The sequence below is a fragment of the Pelodiscus sinensis genome, chromosome 2, assembly GCF_052426305.1.
Source record: "Pelodiscus sinensis isolate ZL-2025 chromosome 2, ASM5242630v1, whole genome shotgun sequence".
NCBI classification, from domain to species: Eukaryota; Metazoa; Chordata; order Testudines; family Trionychidae; genus Pelodiscus; species Pelodiscus sinensis.
The window spans coordinates 201436196-201462964 of NC_143053.1; the positions used below are offsets into that span (position 1 = coordinate 201436196).

General features: G+C 42.8%; 2 protein-coding genes and 1 long non-coding RNA gene across 11 annotated transcripts in view; 1 reads left to right on the forward strand and 2 right to left on the reverse strand.

The window, feature by feature from the left end:
- Window positions 1–25999, reverse strand: part of FAM221A (family with sequence similarity 221 member A) — a 36359-nt gene extending 10360 nt beyond the window's left edge. The window contains exon 1 of one of the 2 annotated variants that reach the window (XM_089776657.1): window positions 25909–25999. In XM_089776657.1, coding sequence (XP_089632783.1) covers window positions 25909–25988 — 80 coding nt within the window. In that variant the 5' untranslated portion in view covers window positions 25989–25999. Of the gene's footprint in view, window positions 1–5188; window positions 5460–25908 lie in introns of those variants that run through there. The other variant, XM_075922202.2, reaches the window with a different exon arrangement.
- Window positions 4930–15265, forward strand: LOC102452292 (uncharacterized). The gene is made up of 4 exons (XR_012901997.2): window positions 4930–5202; window positions 5554–5645; window positions 12917–13018; window positions 15137–15265. It is a non-coding gene; the product is annotated as an uncharacterized LOC102452292 (long non-coding RNA).
- On the reverse strand, window positions 8473–26028 carry CCDC126 (coiled-coil domain containing 126). Of its 8 annotated transcripts, none has more exons than XM_075922203.2 (5): window positions 25909–26028; window positions 25050–25156; window positions 18650–18790; window positions 17711–18105; window positions 8473–15195 (listed from the first exon to the last, which is right to left on the reverse strand). In XM_075922203.2, exons 4-5 carry the CDS (start codon window positions 17946–17948, stop codon window positions 15014–15016), a joined length of 420 nt encoding a protein of 139 aa, XP_075778318.1. In that variant the 5' UTR covers window positions 17949–18105; window positions 18650–18790; window positions 25050–25156; window positions 25909–26028; the 3' UTR covers window positions 8473–15013. The 8 variants fall into 8 exon arrangements, with proteins under 8 accessions (XP_075778318.1, XP_075778319.1, XP_006138424.1 ...); XM_075922204.2 differs by lacking the exon at window positions 25050–25156 and adding an exon at window positions 25226–25348 and having other exon boundaries at window positions 25909–26024; XM_006138362.5 differs by lacking the exon at window positions 18650–18790.
- Window positions 26029–26769: the final 741 nt, after the last annotated feature.

Sequence of the window (26769 nt, forward strand, 5' to 3'; positions counted from 1 at the left end):
ATTTTAATTTGTACAGACTTGGCCAGGCTTTTTATACAGCCTTGTAAAACTAGGCAAATATCTAGATGAGCTGATGTGCCCCCTAGAAAATCTGTGCATACACTAAGAAGGGGGACACAAAAACCCTTGGTTAAGAACCACTGATATAAACTGATGATGAGCCATGCTAACCAGAGCAATAACCTATATTCCAAGAGGCAAACCAGCTTACAGATTTGTGTATGTGGACAGAACTCAAGGGGCAACACTCAAGTTACAATCCTAATTAACTCTGCAGTGAAGACAAACTCTAAAAGCCTTCAATTTCCTCATTTGTAAAACAGGAATAATACTTACCTCCCTCATGGAGTTATGAAACTTCATTCATTCATGTTTATAAAATGCTATGAAAATGTATAGCATAAGTTACAAATATTAATACTTTTCACAACAGATATAATAGGGGCCTGTTTTTCAGTAAGCTATACCGTACATATGCAAATTCACAATATCTCCGTAATGTACAATATCCCAATACTATGTGCTAATATATTTTATCAACCTCTGGATGTCATAATTTATTGAAACTTACCTTCCTTTGTAAAACATTTTGAACATATATGGATAAAAATGATGATTACCTGCATCTTTCATATTTTACTGAACATTTTTAAATCTAAATATAGTGTGTATTCTAGTGCATCATGTACGCTTAGAAAATGGTTTAACCAGTTAACTGATTAACTGGGATTTTATAATTGTCAAAATAAATTGTGTGTCAACTTGTATTTCCTGAAATAATAGTAGAACTGGCTTAATGTCCTCCCACACTATTTCACAAATGTTTACTCTTGAGCAGATGGCAGGTATAAGAGGAGGCCTAGACACTGGGAACAGAAACATAATTTAAACACTTATATTCCAACTGAGAAATATCTAAAAGATGAGTTCATACATGTCGACCAAAAAGTACTTGAATGTCAAAATATTCAGACACAAAGCTAGATGAGACAAATTGCACCCATTGCTCAGTGAGAGGGAGAAATAATAACAGGAAACTTGGAAATGGCAGAGGTGCTTAATGACTTCTTTGTTTTGGTCTTCACAAAGATGTCTGATGATGAAGGAATGCCTAGCATAGTGAATGGTAGTGGAAACAGGGTAGGTTTAGAAGATAAAATGAAAAAAAAGCAAGTTAAAATTACATAGAAAAGTTAGATGCCTACAAGTCACAAGGGCCTGCTGAAATGCATTCTAGAATACTCAAGGGCTGTGTCTACACTGGGCCACTTATTCCGGAAAATCAGCCGCTTTTCCGGAATAAGCTGCGAGCTGTCTACACTGGCCCTTGAATTTCCGGAATAGCAACGATGCCCTACTGTACAAAATCAGCCGCTATTCCGGAAAAACTATTCTGCTCCCGCTCAGGCATAAGTCCTTATTCCGGAACACTGTACCGGAAAAGGGCCAGTGTAGACAGCCCAGTAGTCTTTTCCGGAAAAAAGCCCCGATCGCGAAAATGGCGATCGGGGCTCTTTTCCAGAAAAGCGCGTCTACATTGGCCACGGACGCTTTTCCGGAAAAAAGGGCTTTTCCGGAAAAGCAGCCTGCCAATGTAGACGCTCCTTTTCCGGAAAAACTGAAAACAGAATAGTATTCCGTTTTAAGCATTTCCGGAAATTCATGCCAGTGTAGACACAGCCAAGGAGCTGATAGAGGAGGTATCTGAGCATCTTTGAAAAATATGGAAGACAGGAGAGATTCCAGAACACTGGAAAAGAGCAAGTATAGTGCCCATCTATAAAAAGTAATACAGAGGTAGCCGTGTTAGTCTGATCTTGGTAAAACAAAGGGGAAAAAATTATGTAGCACTATAAAGACTAACAAGATAGTTTATTCAGTGATGAGCTTTCATGGGGTAGAAAATAAAAAGGGAAATAAGAACAACCCAGGAAACTACAGACCGGTCAGTTTAACTTCTGTGCCAGGAAAAATAACATAGCAAGTAATTAAGGAATTCATCTGCAAATATCTTGAAGAAAATAAGGTGATAGGTAACAGCCAGCATGGATTTGTAATGAACAAATCATGTCAAATCAATCTGAGAGCTTTCTTTGATAGTATAACAAGTCTTGCGGATAAAGGAGAAGTGGTGGACATGGTATACCTAGACTTTAATAAGGCATTTGATACAGTATCACATGATCTTCTTATCAATAAATTAGGCAAATACAACTTAGATGGGGCTACTATAAGGTGGGTGCATAACTGGCTGGATAACTATTCTCAGACAGTAGTTATAAATGGTTCACAATCATGCTGGAAGGGCATAACAAGTGGGGATTTGCAGGGGTCAGTTTTGGGACCAGTTCTGTTCAATATCTTCATCAATGATTTAGATATTGGCATAGAGAGTATGCTTATTAAGTTTGCAGATAATACCAAGCTGGTAGGGGTTGCAACTGCTTTGGAGGATAAAGTCGTAATTCAAAATGATTTAGACCAACTGGAGAAATGGTCTGAGATAAATAGGACGAAGTTTAATAAGAATAAATGCAAGTACTGCACTTAGGAAGGAACAATCTGTTTCACACATACAGAATGGGAAGCAACTGTCTAGGAAGGAGTACTGCAGAAAGCAATCTAGGGGTCATAGTGGACCACAAGCTAAATATGAGTCAACAGTGTGATGCTGTTACAAAAAAAGCAAACACGATTCTGGGATTCATTAACAGGAGTGTTGTGAGCAAGACATTAAAAGTCTTTACTTTTACTCTGCTTTACTCTGCACTGATGAGGCCTCAATTGGAATATTGTGTGCAGTTCTGGGTACCACATTTCAAGAAAGATGTGGAGAAATTGGAGAAGGTCCAGAAAAGAGCAACAAGAATTATTAAAGGTCTAGAGAACATGACCTATGAAGGAAGGCTGAAAGAATTGGGCTTGTTTAGTTTGGAGAGGAGAAGACTGAGAGGGGACATGATAGTGGTTTTCAGGTATCTAAAAGGGTGTTAGGAGGAGGGAGAAAAATTGTTCTCCTTGACCTCTGATGACAGGACAAGGAGCAAAATGGGCTTAAACTACAGCAAGGGAGGTTTAGCTGGACATTACGAAAAACTTCCTGTCACGGTGGTTGAACACTGGAATATATTGCCTAGGGAGGTTGTGGAATCTCCACCTCTGGAGATATTTAGGAGGTTAGATAGACATCTGTCAGGTATGATCTAGATCAGAGCTCATCAACTTTGGAAGCCCTGGGGACCACAGTGATACTCAAAGCACATGCCGAGGGCCGCAACTTAAGTGTATAAGTTACATGCAAATATATATGCATGCAAAATACTGACGCATGAATACGAAGAGTAAGGCAAGACTACACAACATGCAGGCCCCATTTAAGTCAGTTCTGTTGATATTAATAAAATGCAATATTGACATGATTTCCACCCATATGACAGCACTTTTAATGAGCAATGACAATCCAGGAATTTAACTACTAAAATGCATATCAACAGAAGACCATTACATTGACTCGCCATTGTGGAGCATGTTCCCAGTGGAGGCCACGTTCAAAGGATCCCACCCGTGGGCCGCAAGTTGAGCATCGCATAAACCCAAACCGCACCACAGGCTTCAAACATATTGACCGTGGGCCGCATATGGTCCACAGGCCACATGTTGAGTACCCCAGGTGTAGAGAGTACCCCAGGTGTAGATGGTACTTTTGGTCCTACCGTGAGGCCAGGGGACTGGACTCAATGACTTCTAGAGGTCCCTTCCAGTTCTAGTGTTCTATGTGTGGAAGTAGAAAGAATTGTAATGTAAGAGAAAGATGAATTGTGCTGTAATAATTGAATAAGTTGAAGGAATACTGTTTGTCTCTGAACAGGAAAAAGAAAAGTATGTTAATGTTGTTTGTAGGTATGCAGATCAATGTGCTAGCCAGGTGGGCCTGAGTTAACAGGAAAAGGAACATTAAGTGTTAAGCAGTGTTAATTAGAGATAACCAGGGAGATATGGACCGGAGATTGCTGTGTGCTTGATGTTGAAATGAAAATACTTGACTAAGTCTCACACTAATCATGTGAAGTTTTGCCCCTCCTTTTAATCCTGTTAACTTGGCTTTCTTTTGACTGTATAAATCAAGGGGTTTGAACCTTGTATGGTACTCACATTTTCTGGGTTAATTTGGCAGAGCAGCTTTGCTGAATAAACAGAGTGGTCTGACAAATCTGTGAGTCCTGTCTAACTTTGACAATTATTCTATGAAATATTAATAAAGTCATAGCACCAGAGACCAAGACATTACATGGGGTAGTTGGAAGATTTCCCTCTCCCTGCCTTTGGAAAAAAAAACATTTTTGAAGTTTTAAAGTGTTCTGACATATCCACAGAACTCTTGAAAATAGTCCAGAGTACTGGTGAATCCTAAACTTTGCTGAGCTCTCCCAGCCAGAATTTCAACAAATGATAACTTTAAAATCAGTATCAGCATATTGCTCAGTGGAAAAAGAAAGACCAACAACAAAAGGCAGATAACGTAAGGGTTATAACCTCAGGTGCTGTACATTTCTTTTGCAAAGAACTCCTCCCTTCTGCTAAACAAGAAACTCTGTTGCTTTAGTTTTGGGAAGTCTTGCTGGATGGAAAAAAACTTTCTTCCCCTTGGTCTCAACATCAACAAAAAGAATCCTGGTGACTATTTGGATGACACAGATTTGCACAAGAAGAAAACCTTTCCAGATGAAATGTGCTGGCATAATAATTGTGCTATGTGGCAGCAGGTTCCCAGGAGTTTAAGCACAGGGGCTGCGAGATTACACAGTGTCCAACACTTTTTAATTTAGAGGCTCCTACCAGGATGCCGCAAAGCATCCATGCCAGGGATTCATGTTTATTCCAATGGGGGGGTGAGACTGAGACACATACTCTCACTCTCTGTCTCCAACAACAAGGGGGAACGAGACACACTGACACATTCACTGTGTCTCCCACAACGAGGGGGAGGGGGACAGAGACACTGACACACGCACACTCACTCTCCAACAAGGGCGGGGGGGGGAGACACCGACACACACAAACCCACCCCCCCGCTGCTGCACTGGGCCGGCTGAGTCTGAGCCACACGCCGCAGGACGGGCCTTACCATAACCCGCAGCCCCTGAACCAGCTCAGCGCGATCGGCCCCTCGGGACAGGCGGCCCCTCACCTCCGATACTCCAGGTACTCGTCCACCGCCGCCGCGCCCCCCGCCTGCAGCCGCAGCCGCTCCATCGGCGCGGCTCTCCCCGGCCCCGGGCGCCTGGCAGCGCCGGCGGCTTCCGGCTCAAACGCGCCTCCCTCCGCAGAGGTGGGAGAGCGGCTCTGGCGGTTACTCCCGCCCTTCGCGCTCGCGGGCCGCTGCCGGCTCGGCGCCGATTCTCCACCGGCGCCTCACGGGGCTTTCCTCCCCGCGCCGCTTCACTGGCGCTGCCGCCTGCACCCCCGCCGGCGTAGAGCTGTAGCGAGCCTGGGGGTGGGGGGCAGCTACGCTAAAGTGTGTTGTCTACAAGTCACTGAAATGCTCCTCTCTAGGATGCACCTGTCCTGCAGCGCCAACCTACTAACACCACCTTACTGAGATGAGAGGGGTAGAAGTTTTTGCAGTAACGTTATATTGACAAAGGGTAAGTGTAGACAGTGCATTCATTGTGCATTATGTCGCTCACAGTGCCCACCCATCCTGGCCCCTCTGCTGTCAGCAGTTTAAGCTTTACTGATCTATGACTAAAAACGAGGAGGAAACGAATAAGAGTGATGAAGAACATGGGACCAGATTTTTTTCAAAGATTTAGGCACCTAAAGATGTAGGCTGAAAACTGCACTACGGCCATATGTTTATTTAAAATGTGGTTTAAATGACTTCATATGTTAATTATCTCATTTATTCAGTTTATCTGCATATTGCAGGATTGGGTATTGTGACAGGTTTTGTTATGCAATACAATGCAAACATCATTTATTTCAAAATAATCCTTGTTTTCCCCATTAGCAAGTATTTTCAGAATAAACTAGTATATTTTCCCTGTTAACTTAGTTTTACAGAAAGAATCTGGCAAACAAAAGTTTTAAGAATAAGAAGGCTCTAAGCAAGAAATAATGAGGCAATTAAAAAGGGAGACCTACCATCGTGGTTAAAGCACATGACTGAATGCCCCAGAGACTGATGTTCTGCCAGTTTTACTTTTAGGTCTACACCCTTGTTTATTTAAGAAAAAATAAAACTAGATCAGCATGATTCTGTGACCAAGTAGCAATGGATATGATTTTTTAGGAGAGGTTCCAGAGGATTTGAGGTGAATAGGGTTGCCAGGTGTCCGGTATTCTACCGGACAGTCTGGTTTTTGGGCCCTCTGTCTGGTAAAAAAATCCAGAAAATACCAGACATGTGCAATGTCCGGTATTTCGTGGATTACTGGCTGGGTGCCGGACGGAAGCCTGGCGGGGGCTGGGGGATTGGCTGGGAGGTGGTGTGCAATCGGCACTGGGAGCCCTGGCTGCGTCTGACGCCTTGGGGAGGAGGAGAAGCCCTGTCCCTGCTTCTGAGCACGTGGTGGACCCACAGCCGGACTCACTTCCGCTTCTCCGGACCGTGTGTGGGACTGACAGCGCCCCGGGATCTGCATGTGACCAGGTCACTCCCACCCCACTTCCCCCAACCCTTCCCGACCAGCTCTGCTGTCCCCAACCCCTCCCCATCTCCCCGGGCCAGCCACGTTACCCCCGCCCTCCAGCCCTGCCCCCCCATCTTCCCCTGCCAGTTGCACTGCCCCGACCCCCCCATCTCCTCCGGCCAGCTCCCCCCCACATCTCCCCAGGACAGCTGCGCTGCCCCCACACCCCATCCCCGCCAGTTCGCCCTCACCATCAAGTGTGTCCGGTATTTTTTCTAAACCTATAGGCTACGTCTACACTGGCATGATTTTCCAGAAATGCTTTTAATGGAAAAGTTTTCCGTTAAAAGCATTTTCAGAAAAGCGCGTCTAGATTGGCAGGACGCTTTTCCGCAAAAGCACTTTTTGCAGAAAAGCGTCCGTGGCCAATCTAGACGTGCTTTTCCTCAAAAAAGCCCCAATCGCCATTTTCGCGATCAGGGCTTTTTTGCGGAAAACAAATCTCTGCTGTCTACACTGGCCCTTTTGCGCAAAAGTTTTTCGGAAAAAGACTTTTGCCCGAACGGGAGCAGCATAGTATTTCCGCAAAAGCACTGACAATCTTACATGAGATCATCAGTGCTTTTGCGGAAATTCAAACGGACAGTGTAGACAGCTGGCAAGTTTTTCTGCAAAAGCAGATGATTTTGCAGAAAAACTTGCCAGTCTAGACACAGCCACATAGTAACCCTAGAGGTGAAAGGGCATTTTCTATGCTCCATTAATTTTTTTTCTAACAGGGGGCTGCACAAAGCTCTGCCACTGCTCCTTTTTTAACATATGTTAATTGGATTATAATTAGGAATTTAAAAATCCTCTTTAATTGGTTAAACTGTTAAATGCAGTGCTGACACTGCATTTAACAGATTAACCAATTAAAAATGGGGAGCTACTCCAACAGGGCTAGAGTGCCTCTTCCCCCACCCACAGGCAGGGGCTGCCCCAGCTTGGCAGTTCTTTCAGCCCCTGCAGGGGCTGCCTCTGTGGTTCTTGGCCCTCTCCCCATAGGCCACCCCTGCTGGCCCCCATGCAAGCTGGAACCCAGCAGCCCTGCACTGTAAGAATACAACCTTTTTCTGTAGCCATATTGGAAGGCCTAAAACCTTCCTCTGCAGCCAGAGTGAATAGCACTAGCTCTTGGAGTCACATATTCACATTCCATCTAACTTGAGTTAAAATAGTATAATACCCAGTTGTTAAGGAGATCCTCTCCCACTGGCATTCACTATCACCTGATAAAGAAACACATCTCAAGATGAGTAAAGAAAACTTAGAAACTCCTTATCAATAGTTGGAGTTGTGTAATCCTCATTCTATGATTATGGTCCTCCCTTTCCTGTTGTTTGTCTATATGATCTCTGTCTGGTTTTAATTATTTCTGTTTGCTGCATAATTAATTTTGCTAGGTGTTAATCAACTAAGGTGATGGGGGCTGATAGGCTAGGTAAATTCTGTTACAATAGGTTATGATTGGTTAGTAAAACAATTGATTATAGTAACACTAAGCAGAACTCAGGTTTCACTATGTAAGCTGGGACCTAAAAGGAAGTTCTTTGGGAATCAACTCCAGGACACAGCTCCAAGATCAGAGCGGCCAGACCTCAACTCTGTGTCAATGACACCATGTTGAAATTGAAGTCCCCCAGATTAATCTGATCCTGTCTGGCCACCAAGTCAAGTTCATCTTATTCACATTGGGAGTAGTGAGCACTGTATGTCTAGCATGTGCATTCTAGTTTAGATGATTAATAAAGAAAGATTAAGTAGGATATTACTGTGTAAGGCTCTTTCATTGGTAAAAAAAAAAAAAAAAAAAAAAAAAACCCTGCAAACCTGCCCCTAATACCTTAACCTGCAGAAGGGCAACAGTGGGTGCCTATATTGAAAAGGTTACGCCAAATCATGTTATGAGAGTTATGCCTAGGCCCTAGAAAGGGATATGGGTAGGTGCCCTACAATGTATAAGAAACAGAGAATTTTGTGCAGGTAACAGCATGGGGGGCTCCGCAGAGCTGGAGCAGCCCTCAGGTGGGCCACATGCAGGGCGGGGCTGCTCCCAGGTACCAGTTAACCTTTACCCAGTAAGCATCACCAGTTAAGGATGATGCTGACCAACTAACCATTTAACCAGTTACTCTTTAACATCCCTATAACACTAGATGTCCCAAATTTTGGTCAGGGCTCCATTATGTTGGGTACTATATGCACATCTACATAAAGCTGTTGGAGTTGGTCACATTGGGACTGCGGTTTGTTAGTGTCCAGTTCAGATGACGGACAGTCCAATTGCCAAAGTTACCCATGGACTCACTGAGATTGGAGTTTAGATGCAGGCTTGGACTCAAACAGGATAAAACTGAAGTTATACAAAGACAGAAGACAGCTGAGAAAAAGAAGTGATTATTTCAGTTGCTTTAATTGGACATGTGTGCATGTTAGAGTAATCAGGTCAGGAACTTCTTGGGAGTTGTGTTGGATTCCCAGGTGCTTCTGGCTGTCCAGGTAGCAGTTGCCACGACTACTTTTTTTCTCCTCATCTATTCTTACTTAGCAAACAATTACCTTTTATTTTAGGTATTGGCCTCAATAAAATTCAGGTCCATTAGAAAAAAATCACAGGAAATTTTTGGTGTCAGAGTGGTAACCATCTTAAAAAAGTAAATAAACAGTGTTGTACCAGCTTGAAACAGTCCCATTTTGTTGTGGTTTCTGACAACTTTAAATGAAAAGTATAACATGGTATTGTTAAAATAGTAAGCCCAATGTGAGATATTTGTTCCATCCATAAAAATAATTTCTTATAAATTTAACTCCAAGTTCTTAAATATTTAGCATTTTATAAACTATATCCAGTGAGTATGTTGTGTATTACACAAAGCTGAAAAATAGTAAACACTCAGTTGCACTACAGAACTGTTTTGTAATAGTATGATTGCACACATGTACACAAGCTCATCAGTCATCAAAATCCTCACACACAATGCCTGGGCAAATCCATCTGCCTACTTTCAACATTTTCACCATGCACCATTGTCTAATAGTCCTTGACAATTTTCTTTTGGATTTCATGCTCTTCAAGAGGAGCAATCAATCACCAGTATATATATAAGGACAAATGCAAAGTACTCTAGTTAGGAAGGAACAGTCTGTTTCACACATACAGAATGGGAAGCAACTGTCTAGGAAGGAATACTGCAGAAAGCGATCTAGGGGTCATAGTGGACCACAAGCTAAATATGAATCAACAGTGCGACGCTGTTGCAAAAAAAGCAAACATGATTTTGAGATGCATTAATAGCAATGTTGTGAGCAAGACATTAAAAGTCATTCTTCCGCTTTACTCTGCACTGATAAGGCCTCAATTGGAATAGTGTGTCCAGTTCTGGGCACCACGTTTCAAGAAAGATGAAGAGAAACTGGAGAAGGTCCAGAAAAGAGAAACAAGAACGATTAAAGGTCTAGAAAACATGACCTATGAAGGAAGGCTGAAAGAACTGAGCTTGTTTAGTTTGGATAGGGGAAGACTGAGAGGGGCCATGATAGTGGTTTTCAGGTATCTAAAAGGGTGTCACAAGGAGGAAGGAGTAAAATTGTTCTCCTTGGCCTCTGATGACAGCAATGGGCTTAAACTGCAGCAAGGGAAGCTTAGGGTGGACATTTGGAAAAACTGCCTAACTGTCAGGGTGGTTAAACACTGGAATAAATTGCCTAGGGAGGTTGTGGAATCTCCACCTCTGGAGATATTTAAGAGCAGGTTAGATAAACATCTATCAGGGATGATCTAGATGGTACTGGGTCCTGCCATGTGGGCAGGGGACTGGACTCAATGACCTTTCAAGGTCTCTTCCAGTTCTAGTGTTCTAGGATTCTATATACACATTACTAAATATTACTATAGCGTGCCTGGAGAAATTAACCAGTATCCAGAAAATTAGTGTGCCTTCAGATAACTTCTGTTGATGCATTTGAAAAATCTGGATAACGTGCCAAGCTGTCTTCTGTGCTTTTGAAAGCTTTCCTCTGCTAAAACTATTGCATAATCATATTTTTTTCTCTCCTCTCCAACCTAGGCAAAGTTAATGAGAAAGCAAAGATTACTCACCTTGTGCAATAATTGGAGTTCTTCGAGATGAGCATCCCTGTGGATGCTCCACATTTAGTCTTGGTGCCATCCCAGTGCCTGGATTAGAGATTTCACTAGCAGTCCAACTTGGGTGGTTGGAATAATGTGTGCGCAGTCCAAGCGCTCCATTTCCATCTCTACATCAGAGGCCACTAGCTCCAAAGCAGAGGAGAGGAGGATGGGTAGTGGAGCACCCACAGGGACACTCTTCTTAAAGAACTCTAGTTATTGCATAAGTCTTCAAGAGAGAGTTTTCCCTTTGAGTGCTCCACACTTGGCCACTAAAGAGCAGTTTCCCCCTATGGTGGTAGGGGCTTTGGAGTGTGTCAGAATGCTGAAGAAAGCACCATTCTGTCCAAATGAGTATCAGCTCTAGGACCATATGTGAGGGCGTAATGGTTTGCGAATGTATGCTGAAAAGCTCACTTGGCAGCTTTGCAGATTTTTAGTAGAGGGACATTATGTAGGTATGTGGTTCAAATAGAAATAGATCTTGTAGAATGGACTGTCAGGTTACAAAAGACTGAGATTCCTTAAATTGGTACCACAATAGGGTATAATCTGCAATCCGTTTGGAGAGCGTGTGTCACCATGAAGTGAGCTGTAGATATTCCAGGGCCATGGTTTAATGATGAGTCACTAGAGTGTGTATGCTGTGAAATTTCTTATCCAGAAGTGATGCTCGAATTACTGTGGAGTCTAGGTGTGCGCCAATGAATTGTACGATTTGTGTGGGCTGTAGAGGATTTTTCCCAGTTTATTTGTAGAACTAGGCATTGAAAACAATGAATTGTCATTTGTGTGGTTAATATTGCATTATCATATGTGTGAGTCTTGAGGAGGCAGTCGTCAAGATAGGGGAATGTAATTAATCCTAATTTGTGGAGGTTTGCTGTTACAACAGCTAGTACCTTGGAAAAGACACAAAGGGCCATGTAAAGCCCAAAGGGCAGGACCCAATATTGGTAATGATCTGTTTCCACTGTGAAACTTAGGAATTGTCTATGTGAGGGAAGTAAGCATCCTGTAGGTCAAAGGCTGAAAACCAATCCCCCCACTGCAAAACCAGAATGAGGGTGGTGAGAGTAATCATGTGGAACATACTCATTGAGTCTGCAAAGATCAAGAATAGGATACTAACCTCGGTTTTCTTTCGAATTAAAAAGTAGTGGGAGTAAAACCCTTTCCCTTTGTGTTGAGGAGGGACAGCTTTCACTGCCCATAATTGTAGATGATGTTATAGCTCTTGATGAAGTTGCATTTCATGGGAAGGATCCCTGGAAAGTGATGAGGTAGGTAGATGGGCAGTGGGGAAGGAGAGGAAAATAATAATATATCCAGAAAAGATAACCTCTAAAACCCATATACCCATACCCATGATAGCAGGTATGGATGTCCATTGATGATAAAATGAGTGCAGTCGATCCACAAACATAGGACAGTGCTGAAAAAGATGAGATGTCTTCGAGGCCCTTGACCAAACCTTCAAATTTGCTTATTGGGTGCCAGAGAGTGAGGTGCTGATCCTGGTGGTTGATGTCAGTGTTCTGGTCTCAGTCTATGGCTTTGCTGGTTTGGTTGATCGAAAGGTCTCTCCTGTGTGTAGGGAGGATATCGGGACTGTTGATAGGGCTGATAATGATATTGCTTCTTTCTGAATGTGTCAGTGTGGATTCGTAGGCAACACAGTATGGCATGTGAGTCCTTTATGATGTGCAAGACTTTGTTGTTCTTGCCCACAAAGTTTCTCCCCATTGAAGGGAAGATCCTCCACGGTAGACTGTATCTCTCTTGGGTATATGGTCAAGATAAACTAAGGCTTTGTGCATCCTTATCACAGTTGCAGTGGATCTTTCTGCAGTGTCTTCCGCATGGAGGGCTGCTGCCTGCAAGGCTGCACGGGCAATAGTCTGGCCCTCTAAGCCTATAGCCTTAAACTGTGGCCTTTTGGCCTCAGGTATGTCCTTTACAAAGTCCATGAGCTTTGTATAGTTCCTAGTATTGAATAGTTCAGAGTATTTGGCCAGAAGCATAGAATAGTTAAAAATTCTTAACTGTAAGATGGAGAAGACGTAGACTTTACATCCAAAGAGATCTAACCTTTTATTATCATTGTCACCAGAGGTCGATCGGAAATGTTGCTGCCTATCTCTCTGATGTGCTGCTTCCACCAGCAAGGAATCTGGAGTGGAATGGGTGAAAAGGAATTCTGAACCCCTGGATGGTACATAGTACTTCCTATCAGCCCTCTTAAAAGTACGGGGTATGGAAGCCCATTCAGGACTGCTAGAGAAATCTCTGATCCAGGTGTCAGGATGGCACCAAGATCAAGTGTGAAGCCCCCACAAAGACTCCTCTGAAAGAAGAATATTGGGATTTCAAAACCAAGTAAGTTATATCTACAGCCGCTCTCCGAGTTATGAACAAGTTACGGACCAACACTGTAACTCGAAGTGTTCGTAACTCGGATCCCATAGAATTACATGGCGACTGCACTGTTTGTAAGCGTGGATCGCCATTTGTAACTTGGATCTGCATTTACGACCACTTTGGTCGTAAGTGCGGATGGTCATAAGTGGAGATGGTCGTAACTCGGGGAGCGGCTGTACTGTTCTACTTATGTAACCTATGAATTAAATAGCAAACTTTATGATTAGTGATAAACTATGAAGATCAACAGTTTAAAATCTCAAAGTACATGGAGAGCACATACAGAAAACAGGAAAAGATAAGTCATTTAAATGAAGAAGAAAAAAAAGCATATTTGAGTTAAGGACCCAAGCAATGACAGGTAAATTTTCTAGTTAAAAAAAAAAAAAAAAAAAAAACCTTTCCCAAATATAAATACAATTTTATTTTTTTCTTCCTGAAAAAAATTTACACTCAGTATGTCAAACACAAAATAAGAAACATTAGGACACTAACTCAAGTTTTTATTTATATAGTCTACTTTCCTCTAGACCAGTCTGGACTATCAGGGAGAAAAGCAGAAAACCTTGAGATCATCCAGCACTTCTGGTCTGAATCAGTTTTTTCTAAGCAAAATAGTAAAAAGCTATTATACAGCATATTTCAAGCAAAAATTCCAGAACATAATTCTAAAAATACCCCAACTTCAGTATATTTTTAAAAAACATAGGTCTGAATGGCACTTTCATTTTAGCATTTATAATGCAGAAAGCCCATTTTGAAGTATAGGGCACCCTCACTGCAATTCTCATTGCTGTAAGGCTAACATGGATATAAGGCAATTTAACCTTAGCTCATTCCCGTGTCCCTCATAAAACACCATTAGCATATGCATCTCTTTAGTATTTGCCAAGATGCTCTGCTTCCCTTCGACTTAATTTACTTATTCCCTCCTGTTTAAAAAAGTAAGTTAAGGAGATGATGTGTTATATTTGTCACGCTGCAAGATACTAAAATATTTAAAGAAACAGCAATGAATAAAAATATTCACATCTGAAAACTAGACTTCCATCACTTAAATAATTTACCTGAAGTTATAAAATACACACACTTAAATATTTTTGTACAAAATAACTATGTATCAGGCTCTTTTGCCTTTGATAATCTAACTGACCTCGTTCTGGAGCAAAGATATCTGGACAGTGTTGCTACCTAAGATATTCATTATAAATGATATTTTTATATACAGGAAATTCTCTCTATTCTAACAGGTAGTGCAAATAAAGACATTCTTTGGGTTGCTATTTTAAAACGTTCTCAGTGTTATCCTCGTTATCCTCAACGTACCACTAGCAAATTAATGAGTAACAAAATATTGTACTGTTATACACTAACTTAACATTACATTATCCTTAATTACATGTTTAAAACATCACAAAAATGATTAAGCTATATTATCAGTTTATCCAAAATGATCTTAGGTTTTTATTTAAATAAATATATTTTAGAAGTGAATATATATTTTTCCATTTTAGTTTAATTTCAAACATTAGTGTATTACTCATTTGGCATACTACATCAACCAATCTTTAAATATTGTACAGCATTGCTTTAACTGAGTTGTCTGAAAGCAACAAATTAAGCCTTTGAGAACCTTATGTATAGAAGTTGAGACTGCATGTACTCAGCACATTCTATAGCGAACAGTGTACAGATATGTGTCAACTATTGCTTTGCCCTAGCCAGAGGTAAAAAGCTTTTTTTGAATCAAATCTATGATAGATGAATCAGCTTAAGGTTATCTTCTATGCTATCTAATGTTTGCTGCATTTACACGTTTACTTGTAGTTACTGGAACCAGGTTACTACTAGTCCCATTGGTAGTATTTGTTGCTGAGCCATTCACAACAATGTAGTCAACTTTGTTTTCCAGTTTCCCCAGACGTTGTAAGATGTCATCCAGAAGAACAGCAATTGTTCTTTTGAGGTCAGCTGAAGAAGACAAAACAAAGAAAGTAGCATTGAGTACTGTTCATTTATATTATCAGCAATGTGTGAGAAAATTGCAGATTTGGACATCTAATGTACATCTTCATTTTCTTTTTTTCCTGGATTTGTTTGGAGAGAATAGAGAAGACATAGTGTGCTTCAATTTTCCTTCTACATATGGATTCTAGCTGTCTATATTTTGTAATACATTTTTTTCCCATACTAGACAATGCTGCCACAATAGCAAACTGAGAACTGGCCCACTGAATCACAAAGTATAAAATAACAGTCTCTTCCTTTCTCCCTATTTTTTTGGTTAAGTGACTGTTTATCTACATTTAAAAGCAGAGAGACAGGTTATGGGACTGGGTGCGAACTGAGATAGCTGATTCCCGGCTTGCTCCTGGTCCCACACTGCACCTCTGCTTCCCTTGTTTGGGTTCCCCGCTGGGCCTCTGCCTTTGGAATGTAGCAAGGGCTGCTCATGGCTCTTGTTATATTTCAAAAGCAGAGGTGCAGCGGGGATAGCAAGTGCTCCTCTCACCCTTTATCAATGAAAATTCCAATGACTACTTAATTAGCTGCTTAATTTAAATTTAACCTCTCTACCACACACACTCCTTAAAATGCCTTGTTAAAGATTTTGACACACAAAAATATTGGATTTGGCCTATGGAAAGAGAGGTTCCTTCTAAGAAGGAGCAATAAGAATAGTACTGAGTTTCTTTGCATGTAAAATCCTAATTTATCTTCTTGGAAAACCAATTCCTATTTAAGTCTATATTACATGTATCCTCACAGAAGCTTTTGTTCTGCCTATCAGAATACAGAAACACAACTAGTTTCTTCTATCTAGTTTTCAGAAATGTAAGGCTGAACAAAACACTGGAGAAGAGTATAGAAAATTTAAGTATGTGTGTCAATTTGGAGGATAGAACATCTAGACAAATCATGAGCTGGGGAATGCAGAATTTAAAGTATTATGTTCTTTTAAGTGAATTTTTTCCAATGTTTACATTAAATAAGTCTTAATAACTAAGCTCTACACACATCTCTCTTGCATTCTAGATGAACATGGTCTACAGTTATGGGGTGGGCAATAATTTTTGATGGAGGGGACCACTCAAAATTTGGTAAGCAGTAAAATGCCGCACTCTTCCATGATATTAACAGAGGAGGTGCAGGGTCTGGGACGGAGGTTGGGTGCAGTAGGGAGGTTGGGGTAAGGGACTGAGGTGTAGGAGAGGGTATGGTATCTGGGAGGGAGCTTAGGCAAAGGAAAGTGTTGTGACCTGGGGTAGGAGTGCAGCAGGGGGTATAGGGTCTGACAGAGTTGTAACCTGGAGCTGAAGTGCAGGAGGGAGTGCAGGGATTTGGGTGGTGACCAGGGGTAGGATAAGGGTGGGGGTAGTGATGTGTAGCAGGGGGCACAGGGTCTGGGAATGGGCATGGGTACATAGGGTTTGGGTTACCTAGAATAGAGCTACAGGAAGGGGGAGCAGAGGTTTGGAGGCAGGGAGGGGCTGGGGTGCCAGAGGCAGGCTCTTGTCAGGAGCATGTTCCTTAGCCAAAGACCCTGCCTTTCATGCCCCTACATGTGCTCAGAGAAGCTTCAGGGGCCATGTGTGCTGCTCTGAATGCTACAAGCCTGGGAGAAGGGGGGCAGAAGTACTTCACATACTGCCTGTCCTACAAAAAGGCAGTTAATATTAAGGATGTTAGGTTTTGTGTATTTTAGTAATCATGTAGCCACAACAATTTTATCATCGGTTACATGTTTATTAAAATGGTTCCCAGGGGCAGGGCCAGCAGCCAGTGCGCTCCCAGCCCTGCTTTCAGGGAGCCCCTCCTAGCCCACATTGCTGCCTCGGATACAGAGGCAGCAGCACAGGATGGTAGCAGCCCCTGTCCACGGGGGCCCGAGGTCCCTGCAGACAGAGGTTGCTCTGGCACCCCAGGCTTATCGGTTAATCATTTAAACCTCTATGAGCCAACATCCTTAGTTCATATTGACCAGAAACCAGCCAATGGGAACTGCAAAACTGTGCTGTAGGCAGAGGCTAAGTGAGAAGCCTCTTCCCCACTCGTATGGTTTGCAGCATTCACAGAAGCACATGTCCCCACAGGAGTGCTATGTGGCAGCTGGGCAGGCAGGAAGCCTGGCTGAGGCTCCCATGGACTGGATCTGGCCCACGGGCCATATTTTGCCCGACCCTGGACAGTAGTCATATAGCAAATGCACAAATAACAGACCATAGTGATGTCAGAGGGAAATATGGTAATACCAACACAATGAGGCTTAAATTTGAAGCACTTATAGCCAACTGTAAAATAAGGGTCAGATTCTGCTACATACTTAATCAAGTCCCCACCTCCCCAATTCCACCATCATGTTCGCTTTAGGGATGTGAATGGTTAACTGGCAAGCTCCCCACCCGCTGCTCCAACCCACTTAAAAATTGTACCAAAGGCAGTTTAGAACAAAAAAGTTTGTGTAACCAGGTTTATTTAATCTTACCATATCCTGCCATTGAGGCTCCATTACCACCGTTCATTATGTTCTTATTTTCTTCTGCCAGTGCTTTCACGTATCTTTTGCTTAAGTCCAATATCTGTTCACGCAATTCAGTACTGCTTTGGTGCCTTGGATGCTGAAAAGTGTAGCGCAGCAACATCAAGCCCCAAATGAATCCAAATATCAGCAACAACAAACTCAGTTTCTGGGACATATTTTTTCTTGAAAATGTTAAAAACATTTCTGATGAAGGCAACAGATAAGTCTCGATTTCAAGAAAAATAATTCAATTTGAAGTTGTCAAGGTATTTACAGATTAGTCAAAACAAAATCTTCACAAAGTAACAATTCTTCTGGCTGGACCATCTTAAACGCATTTTCTCCATGTCTCTTGATTGCTAAATTTGAAGTATTACATGATTAGCCAAAAAGTTCATTCATCAAAAAAAAAAAAAGAACAAAAAGTTCCAAGTTTAGTAATATTAAATATGCTAGAAATTCTTTGTGGATTCATATCTATGCAAAAAACATACCTATCCCTCTCACTTTACAGCTCTGTCTTTTAGATTTTTTGCTTCAGTGCCTCCATCATTGTTTCAGTTTTAAATTAGTGTAATTGTCATTAAATTTGTAAAGTGCATTTGCGTTCAATCCCAGGATGCAAGTGTCACCAAATATAAACTTGTGAAACTCTTCCCTTTAGAAACTATTCAGTTTGTAAGCTATATTTTCTGGATTTTTGTTTATAATACCATATAGTCATACAAACATTCTTGCAAATTCATCTGCAGCTTTTGCTTATTTCCCAAGTTTATTAAACAAGATCCTCATTTGCTTTTGTACTGCATCAAACACATTGTGACTGTCTTAATAAAAAATAATTAAGTTACACCTGCTTATAGCACTTTGGCTAATAATTATCCGTTTGTAAATAATCCTTACCGTAGCTATCAATTTTGGACCCACTACAGATTAGGACTTCAGGAAGAAAGAGACCAGCAGGAACATATCAGTTATTAGAAATCAAATATTCAGCTTTTGAGGATGTGAAGCAGTACCAGCCATACATCTTTAAAGAGAACTCTGGAGGTCAAGCAAAGTTTATTCAGATTAAGTTCTACATACTAGGCAAAAACCAACATTTTCAAGGAGGAGCCTAAAGTTGAGTACTGTATTGCCTAATTGTAAGGAACTATGTCTGAAAACCCAAAATTATTAAAATGATGGAAACTGAATATCATGTCTTCTTATACAGACAGACACAAAATAATACAATTCACATAAATAAAATCACTCTGTTTGAAAGGCAAGCAAAGATTTTGCCTTTAAGCAGTACTTTACCTTTTAAAATCCTTGTTTAGAATCTAAGGGTAGGGCTACACTGTGTGTGGGATGGAGGGGGTACTTAAACAGAGGTATGCAAATTGCTCTCGCAGTTGCATATCTTCTCCTGTTTTTTTTTCCAGAAGAGCATTTTCCGATATTTGGCCTGTCTACTCAGAGCCAAATGTCAGAAAAAAACTCTTTTTCAGAAGCCCCCTTATTCCTCATAAAATGAGATACACAGAGGGCTTCCGAAAGAGGGTTTTTTTCTGACTTTTGTCGCTGTGTAGACAGGCCAAATATTGGAAAGTCCTCTTCTGGAAAAAAACAACAGATGAAGATATGCAAATGAGAGAGCAATTTGCATACCTTCTTCTGGGGAAAAAAACTCTACAGTGTAGCCGTACCTTTAGTGTTTAGCCTCTACAATATCCTGTGGCAATGACTTCCACAGCTTAATAATGTGTGAAAACATCCTTTGTATAAGTTTTGAATCTGCCATCCTTTAACTTCATGAAAACATCCCCTTCTTTTGTGACATGACAAGAACAACAAAATCTTTACCTGTATCTACCTTTGATATCTTTTTATCACATCCCCTCTTGTTGCCTTTCAAAAGCAGACAAACCCAATTTTTTCAGTTGCTTTTAAAATGCCAAGTAGTCCTGTGGCACCTTAAAGACTAACAAATATATATATTATTGTGAGCTTTCATAGGAAAAACCCACTTAATCGGATGAATGACTCATCTGATCAAGTGGGTTTTACCGTATTTTTGTTAGTCTTCAAGATGCCACAGGACTACTCGTTTTTAAAATTACAGACCAGCACTGCTATCTTTCTGAGTCTCTTTAAGTGAGTTTTTCTTCATGCCTAAATCATGTTATCTTTTGCTGTACCCCTTCCAAGCCTGCAATATCCCATTTGAGATTAAGTAACTAGTACAGCACATAATACTCTAGGTGAGCCCTCAGCATTACTTTACATAATGGCATATTCTCCATCACATTCTTTAGGCCTTCTAAAATCTTGGCTGCTGGACCATAGCTACACAATGAGTTGAGGTCTTCATTGAGTTTCCGACAACAATGTTCAGGTACCTTTCGTAAGATTACACAGTTAATTTAGAATCCTCTAAAGCAGGGGTAGGGAACCTCAGGCCTGGGGGCTGGATGTGGCCCCCAGCTTGCCTGGACCCAGCCCCTTAGGCTCGAGCCTCCCCTCTCCCAGCACTGGGGAGCCTGTGTAGGTGCAACTCCCCCTGCCTTCCGCTGCCTCACTGCTGGGCTAGAGCACACAAACTCTACTAGGGTAAGCCCCCCTCCGCCTCCTCCAGGCTCTGGTATGCAAAGAGAATGTGGGGAGTCTCTTTCCTTCTCACCCAGGGGACACAATTTGTGTTTTGATTTGGGGGTTTGTTGCTTCTCACTTGTGTGCGGCCCCTAACTGATTTTTCTGTGGGTCAGTGGCCGCAGACCTAAATAAGGTTCCCCACCCCTGCTCTAAAGTGTCAAAGTAGTTAAAATTTCCTTTTTTCAAATGTGTTTTACTTGTGATACAGCATACTGGCCCAACAGAAGTGTGCGGTTTTTTTGTTTTTTAAATAAAATCACATAGTTGGCTTTAAAGACAGTGCTTGTTGTTCTTCTGGAACTACCCTTGCTAGCCTGACACGGTGAAATGGTCAATTTATCTTAAAGCCAACATCACATTGTAAACATGGGAACTATAGTGGTTTGAGTGACAATGCATTTTGTTGTTCGTAACAGTTTATTCAAGGTTCAGGAGTATAATCAAGAAAAGTCTGCTTGCCCCCCGTGATCATAAGGGCAAAAGAGATAGTTTAAATGGCACAAAGTTTGGAAACTTAAATAGATAATTTCGGTATTATTTTGTGTTTGTTAATAACTTACACAATGCTGAACATATTTTACTAGTCTGTTTAGACCAGAACAAATTGCATTCAACATTGTCAGCTAACTATTAAACCCTGAGAAGCCCTAATAAATTCTGCTGTAAAATCTTTGCTATCTCCAGCACAATTAGTCTTAAGATATTGTAGACCTGTGGTCACCAACCTATCAATTGCAATTGACCAGTCGATCACTGCGCCCATAGGGGTCAACTGCAGTGGCCTTGGCAGGCTGAAAGCTGCGCTGCGCTCCAGCTGGGCTGGATCAAAGCGGGGCACCCACCCGGCCATCTGACCATGTGGCTGCCAGCCAGGCGGCTGCCCTTCTTTGATCCAGCCCAGCTGGAGTATGGTGTAGCTTCAGCAGGGTGAAAACTGTGGCCCATGAGGCTGCACCGTGTTTCAGCTGGGCTAGATTGCCCCTCTTTGTTAAGTTGCTGGCTGAAAGGGGGGAAAAAGAACATGCGGTATGTCTCCGCTCTTGCCTCCTGCTCTCAGAGGGGGCTGGACTGCTGGCACATGTGGTGCACTGGGGACAGGGCTACCCTATGCTGTTCCCCATGGGCTGTGTGTGTGGGTTTGGAGAGCCACCCTCCCCAGTGCCCCGCTGCACCTGGTCCAGCTGAAGCCAGGCCTGGGCAGCTCTGGGCTCTGCCTGCCCCAGCCCCAGCCCCAGCCCCAGCGTCGCTGCCTGCAGGCAAAAGGCTGGGCAGGGAAGAGACTCTGCACCCTCTCCTTCCTCACCCCAGTGCTGCTCCCTAAAGGCTGTGAGTCCCAGCGCTGCTGTCTTGCCAGTGTGTGCGCGGGGAGCACAGGGATGTGGGGGCAAAGGAGGATGCAAGGGCAGGATGGACAGGGGCAGGGGTTGCACTGAGGAGCATGGGGTGATGCAGGGGATCAGGCTACGGGGGAACATGGGGCTGAGGGGAGCAAGGGTGGAGCAGAAGGAAGATGTGAGGGACATACAATTGTACTTTGCAGAAGCTGTACTTTCTTTTACTCCCCACATTATCTATTTGACTGCATTCTCACCCTCTCACCTTTTTCTGCTTTACTGCCCCAACCTCCTCCCATCGCCAAATTTCCTCTCATACCCCCCCACCCACACCCTCTCCTGCTGCTAAACTCCCTTCCAGACCTTGCACCCCATCTCCCACCCAGATCCTGCATCCCTATCCCACACATTGAGCTCCTCCTTTTTGTTCCCATCCTAGAGCCTAAGGGGGTCCACAAAATCCACTAACTCTGGAACCCTAGAAAAGTAAATCTGGCCTAGGGGAAGCCCTGAACCTCAGTCCTCCCTGCCCCTTCCCCTCGCCCTTTGGGGGCTTGAGCACCAGAGGAGTGAGGTGTCTCAGTTGAGGGCCACATCAGTGAAGGTTGGGGGGGTTTTTTTGCTTCTCACTTGTGTGGTTCCCAATTGATTTTTCCAAAAAAAGGTTCCCCACTCCTGCCCTAAATAAAGAAAACATTGAAACCTTTTGTGTTGGACATAATGTTTTACTTTATTTAAAAACAAATTTGATCAACTAACATGAGAAAGTTAAAATGCTTAATCTGTTTTCTAATTTAAATTAAACCATTCTCCCCAACTGCAGCACTAGCAAAATAGATCAGGTATATTTATGTGAGTTTCCATTAGCAACAAATAGTCTGAGGAAAGGTTTGGAGAGGGCAGGGCCTCAAGAAAGGGGTGGTGTCTCGGTGAAAGGATGGGATAGATCCTGGCTTGCCCTGACATTGAAAAAGTGATGTTGGGTGTAAAAAGGTTGGAGGCCACTGTTGTAGACCAAACTTGTAGCAAGTAAAGTAGACAATATATAATTATTCAAGTTATAACTTAGGTTACAAGGATTATCACTATTAAATCTTATGAAAATATTGGGATTTTTAATATAAGTGATGATGACCCCAGTATCTCTCTTCAGTGAAAGATGTCACTTCTAGCAGCAGAATGACCTTCAATACCTTACTGTGTCAGAATTGGCTCAGAAGAAATATCTCAGCCTCTCACTTACTCAACAGTTGAAATACAGGATGAGTTGTCTTAGAGCAAAGGGAACACAAAGGCAGTTGAAATATACTACCTGTTCACATTTTTGGGGAAATATCCATATTTAGTAGACCAGAGAACTAACATTTGCATAATTAATAGAAGCTGTAAAATAACAGCAAATACATTAACAAATTAAACATTAATACAAAATGCAAAATTAAAAAGTCATGAGGCCAATCCCAATATTTAACACAGGGGAATCACATCATGACGATTAACATGGGCCAACAATAGTCATAATTTTCCACGTTCTATCTATAAACCAAACCCCACACTCATTACACCAAGATGAGATAACACATCAAGTGGATTTTGCACATCTTCATATTGTTCCTCTTGTTTCTTAAGTAGTAACCAAAAGTGGTATTTAAACCATATTTTAGCTCCAGAGGTAAATACTACACTGACATTAACTAGAACAACTCTCACGTCTCCGAACTGTATACTAAAACGCAATCAATTTACAGTCTGTTCAGATTCTGAAAGTGGTGTTGGTAAATATAACACCCATCAGCTTTATTTTTAAAAGTGAAACCTGGATTATGGAGAGAAATATTGGTGCCAACAAGAAAAAGCATTAGATTACAAAACTACAGGCAGTCCCCAGGTTACGTACAAGATAGGGACTGTAGGTTTGTTCTTAAGTTGAATTTGTATGTAAGTCGGAACTGGTGCATATTGTAGGGGAAACTCTAGCCAAACATTTCTCCAGAGCTCAGTTTTATTCTCCCACACCTCACTTCCCTCAGTCCTTTATTCTCAAGCTGAGGTGTCTGCTGAGAAAAGCCGCTCCACATCTGCCTGGTCTGCTGGGAGGGGCGGGGGGGGAGGCGCTAGCTTCGCGTCTCCTTGGTCTGCTGGGGGGAAGCAGCTAGTGCGGGGTTGCCTCACCCCGTTTGTAAGTAGGGATCCGATGTAAGTCGGATCCATGTAACCCGGGGACTGCCTGTACTTCAAACTTGCTCAAGTAAACCTCAGGTCATGTCACAAAACAGAGAGAACATCCTTCTTTATATCACAACTTGGAAAGTATATTCCATTATAGTTATCTGTATCTTTTCAATAATGAGGTTTACAAAAAGGAGTTTAGGGTAGGGATGTTAATGTGTACCCATGTACACGGTTAACCAATAAGCCTTGGCTCATTGGTTAAATCTCACGGTTACATGCACACACATACCCGTATAAGAGGCAGGAGCTGGTGCTTGCCTGCACCCCCCGTGTGTAAAAATGTAACTGCTGAAAATTTCAGCAGTCACACATTTACAAAAATAAACTTATTTTAACTTCCTAGTTTAGAAAATTAGCAAAATCGAATAAGAAGTTGAAGTGAATGATTGATTTATAGAGAAAGTTTAATAACTGGGTTAAACAGAAAATACAGTGGTAATTAACAAAATTATATTTTATAAGTGTGAGTTTATGGACAGTGTAGGCTGTGGACTAGCATACTAACAGCAACAGAATTATCATCACTTATAAATGATTTCCATGATTTTCTGGATCCTATGAATGATTGGGTCCTTAAGTACAGCAAGTACCTTAGTTTTTCAAAGGCACAGCAGCTATAGTTAGTTCTCAATTCTTAGGAATTATATATATTACAAATTGTGATTCTGGTAACAAACATGGAAGAAAAACACAACAATATTTTAAGGAAGCATCAGTCTATGAATACTGAATGAATTCTAGATTTGAATAGTAAGCAATTTTCCCTCTAATCTTTTCTATCCATGTGTGGATTTTTTTCCATTCATGGGTAGAATACATTTTGTTACGTGCACTGAGGCATGGATGAATGTGCACCACCAGTAGAAACAAAAATCTGGCTGTGGATGCTTTGCTAATCATCTGGGCGGCACATGAATCTCTCCTGCACCTGGCCACACAAGCACCCAGCTTGGAGGGAACCCTGGTAGTAAGAGAAGACTTTGATGCCTTATTTCCTCAATACATCCCTCGTTCTGCTGCAAAACAAATCAAGTTAAACAATAATTTATACATCTTATTGTTATATTTGTGCGTAGACACAGAAGAGTGATAGTCCTTACCTCACGGAGATGTGGTAAGGACAAATACATTAAAGACGGTGATGGTCTCATATAAGATGAAAGTGGGGGCTCTATCTAAAATTCATAATCAGCAGATTTTGTTGCCCCTAAAAGGACAATTTAGGAAAGTATATATATTTTAACAATACAAAAGAAATAGTAAAACTCCGACTCACTCCAAGACAACGCAGGGTCATTGCAGCACAGACATGCAGGGGAGGGATCCAAGCTAGAATAAGGCTGAGTCACAGAAGCTCGCTACCATGGAACACGGCACTTAGGCACGGGAAACAACCGCCCTTACAAGTACATAGGGAACGTTACATTAGTATTAACAACAGGGAGTTGAGAGGAGGAAAGGGATTTCTCCTGCCATCAGAATCCCACTGCTCACACAATCCAGCACCAAGAAATGCTGCAAACAGGACATATCAGAGCAAATGCTGATCACTGCATGCACAGAGTGGGCAGGAGCAGGGAGGGGAGAAAATGGAAGAGAAAAGGGCACCACCTGGACCAGAAAGTCATCTTTAGGGAAGACTCAAAATAAGAAGCTGATAACAGCCTCACGTTACTCAACGAGTGCCATGCCCCAGCACCTCATCTATCACAGAACCCATCCCACATGGCAATCTCCGACGCGCACTTACAGCTGTCCCAGTGCACAGAGCTCACACAGTATCCCAGCCCCCGCTGCAATTCCCTGAGCCCCCGTGTCAGACCCCCCCAGGTCCCAACTGCGCGCACAGGGCAGCGCCGCTCTCATCGCCCGGCCACTCACACACACCCTGGGTAGACAGACCGTCCCCGCCCCGCCCGGGCACCGAGCCGCCCGACTCCCGGGGCCGCCCTTCCCTACCTGGCTGACAGGCAGGCACATTCCCAACACCGCTTCCGCACATCCCACAGCTCCAGCCCCGCCCCCGAGCCCGCGCGCATGCTGGGAAACGGACTCCCCAACCAAGCGCATGCGTGTCCCCACGTTTGCTCCACTGCGCGCGCTCCAGAGTCCCGTGTCTCGCGGCGTGGTGCGCGTGCGCGGGAGGAGATTTGGGGGGGCGGGGCTTAGTTACCGTATCGCAATAAGTCCGGGCCGCAGCTTGGTGGCGTAGGGTTTTCTGGTTCTTCGGTTGTGTGAGTTTGGTTGCGGGAAAATTTGTTCTGTCGCCTAGGCTTGCTAAGCAGCCCGCCCTGTATCTGAGCTTCAGAGGCGGGGCGAGCGCTTCCCGCTGGTTCCTGTGCAGGGCTGAGCCTGCAATGGTGGCGCAGCCCGAGTTCGGTTCCCCTGTGAGTGCGCTGCAGGCTGGGCAGCGCCCTAAGCTGTAAATCCCTTTCGCTCTGAAGAGGAGAAATGGGGGGTTGTGATATGACAGTGCCGTTAAGAAATTTGGGGGGGGCTCAGGGCAGAGAGATCGGGTGCAGCGGTCAGAGTTGGGTGCATGCCTGAGGGCTCAGGGCAGAAGTTTGGGGTACAGGAAGCACCCTGGGGACACAGCTGCTGGCTTCAACTTTGGGAGCAGACAGAGTTAAGCCCTTCTTCCAGCCGATCATTGTCTTACCTTTGTGCCACACTGGGGTGCACCAGCTTACTTTCACCTTTGCTTGAGTGTGTGAATAAAGCTGAGCTTGTGGCTGGGCTTACTCAGCAGCTGACCTGAGGGTGGGGTGCTGGCAGGGGGCCCATGTAAGTGTAGCATGGAGTTGATTGTGAAAGCACTAC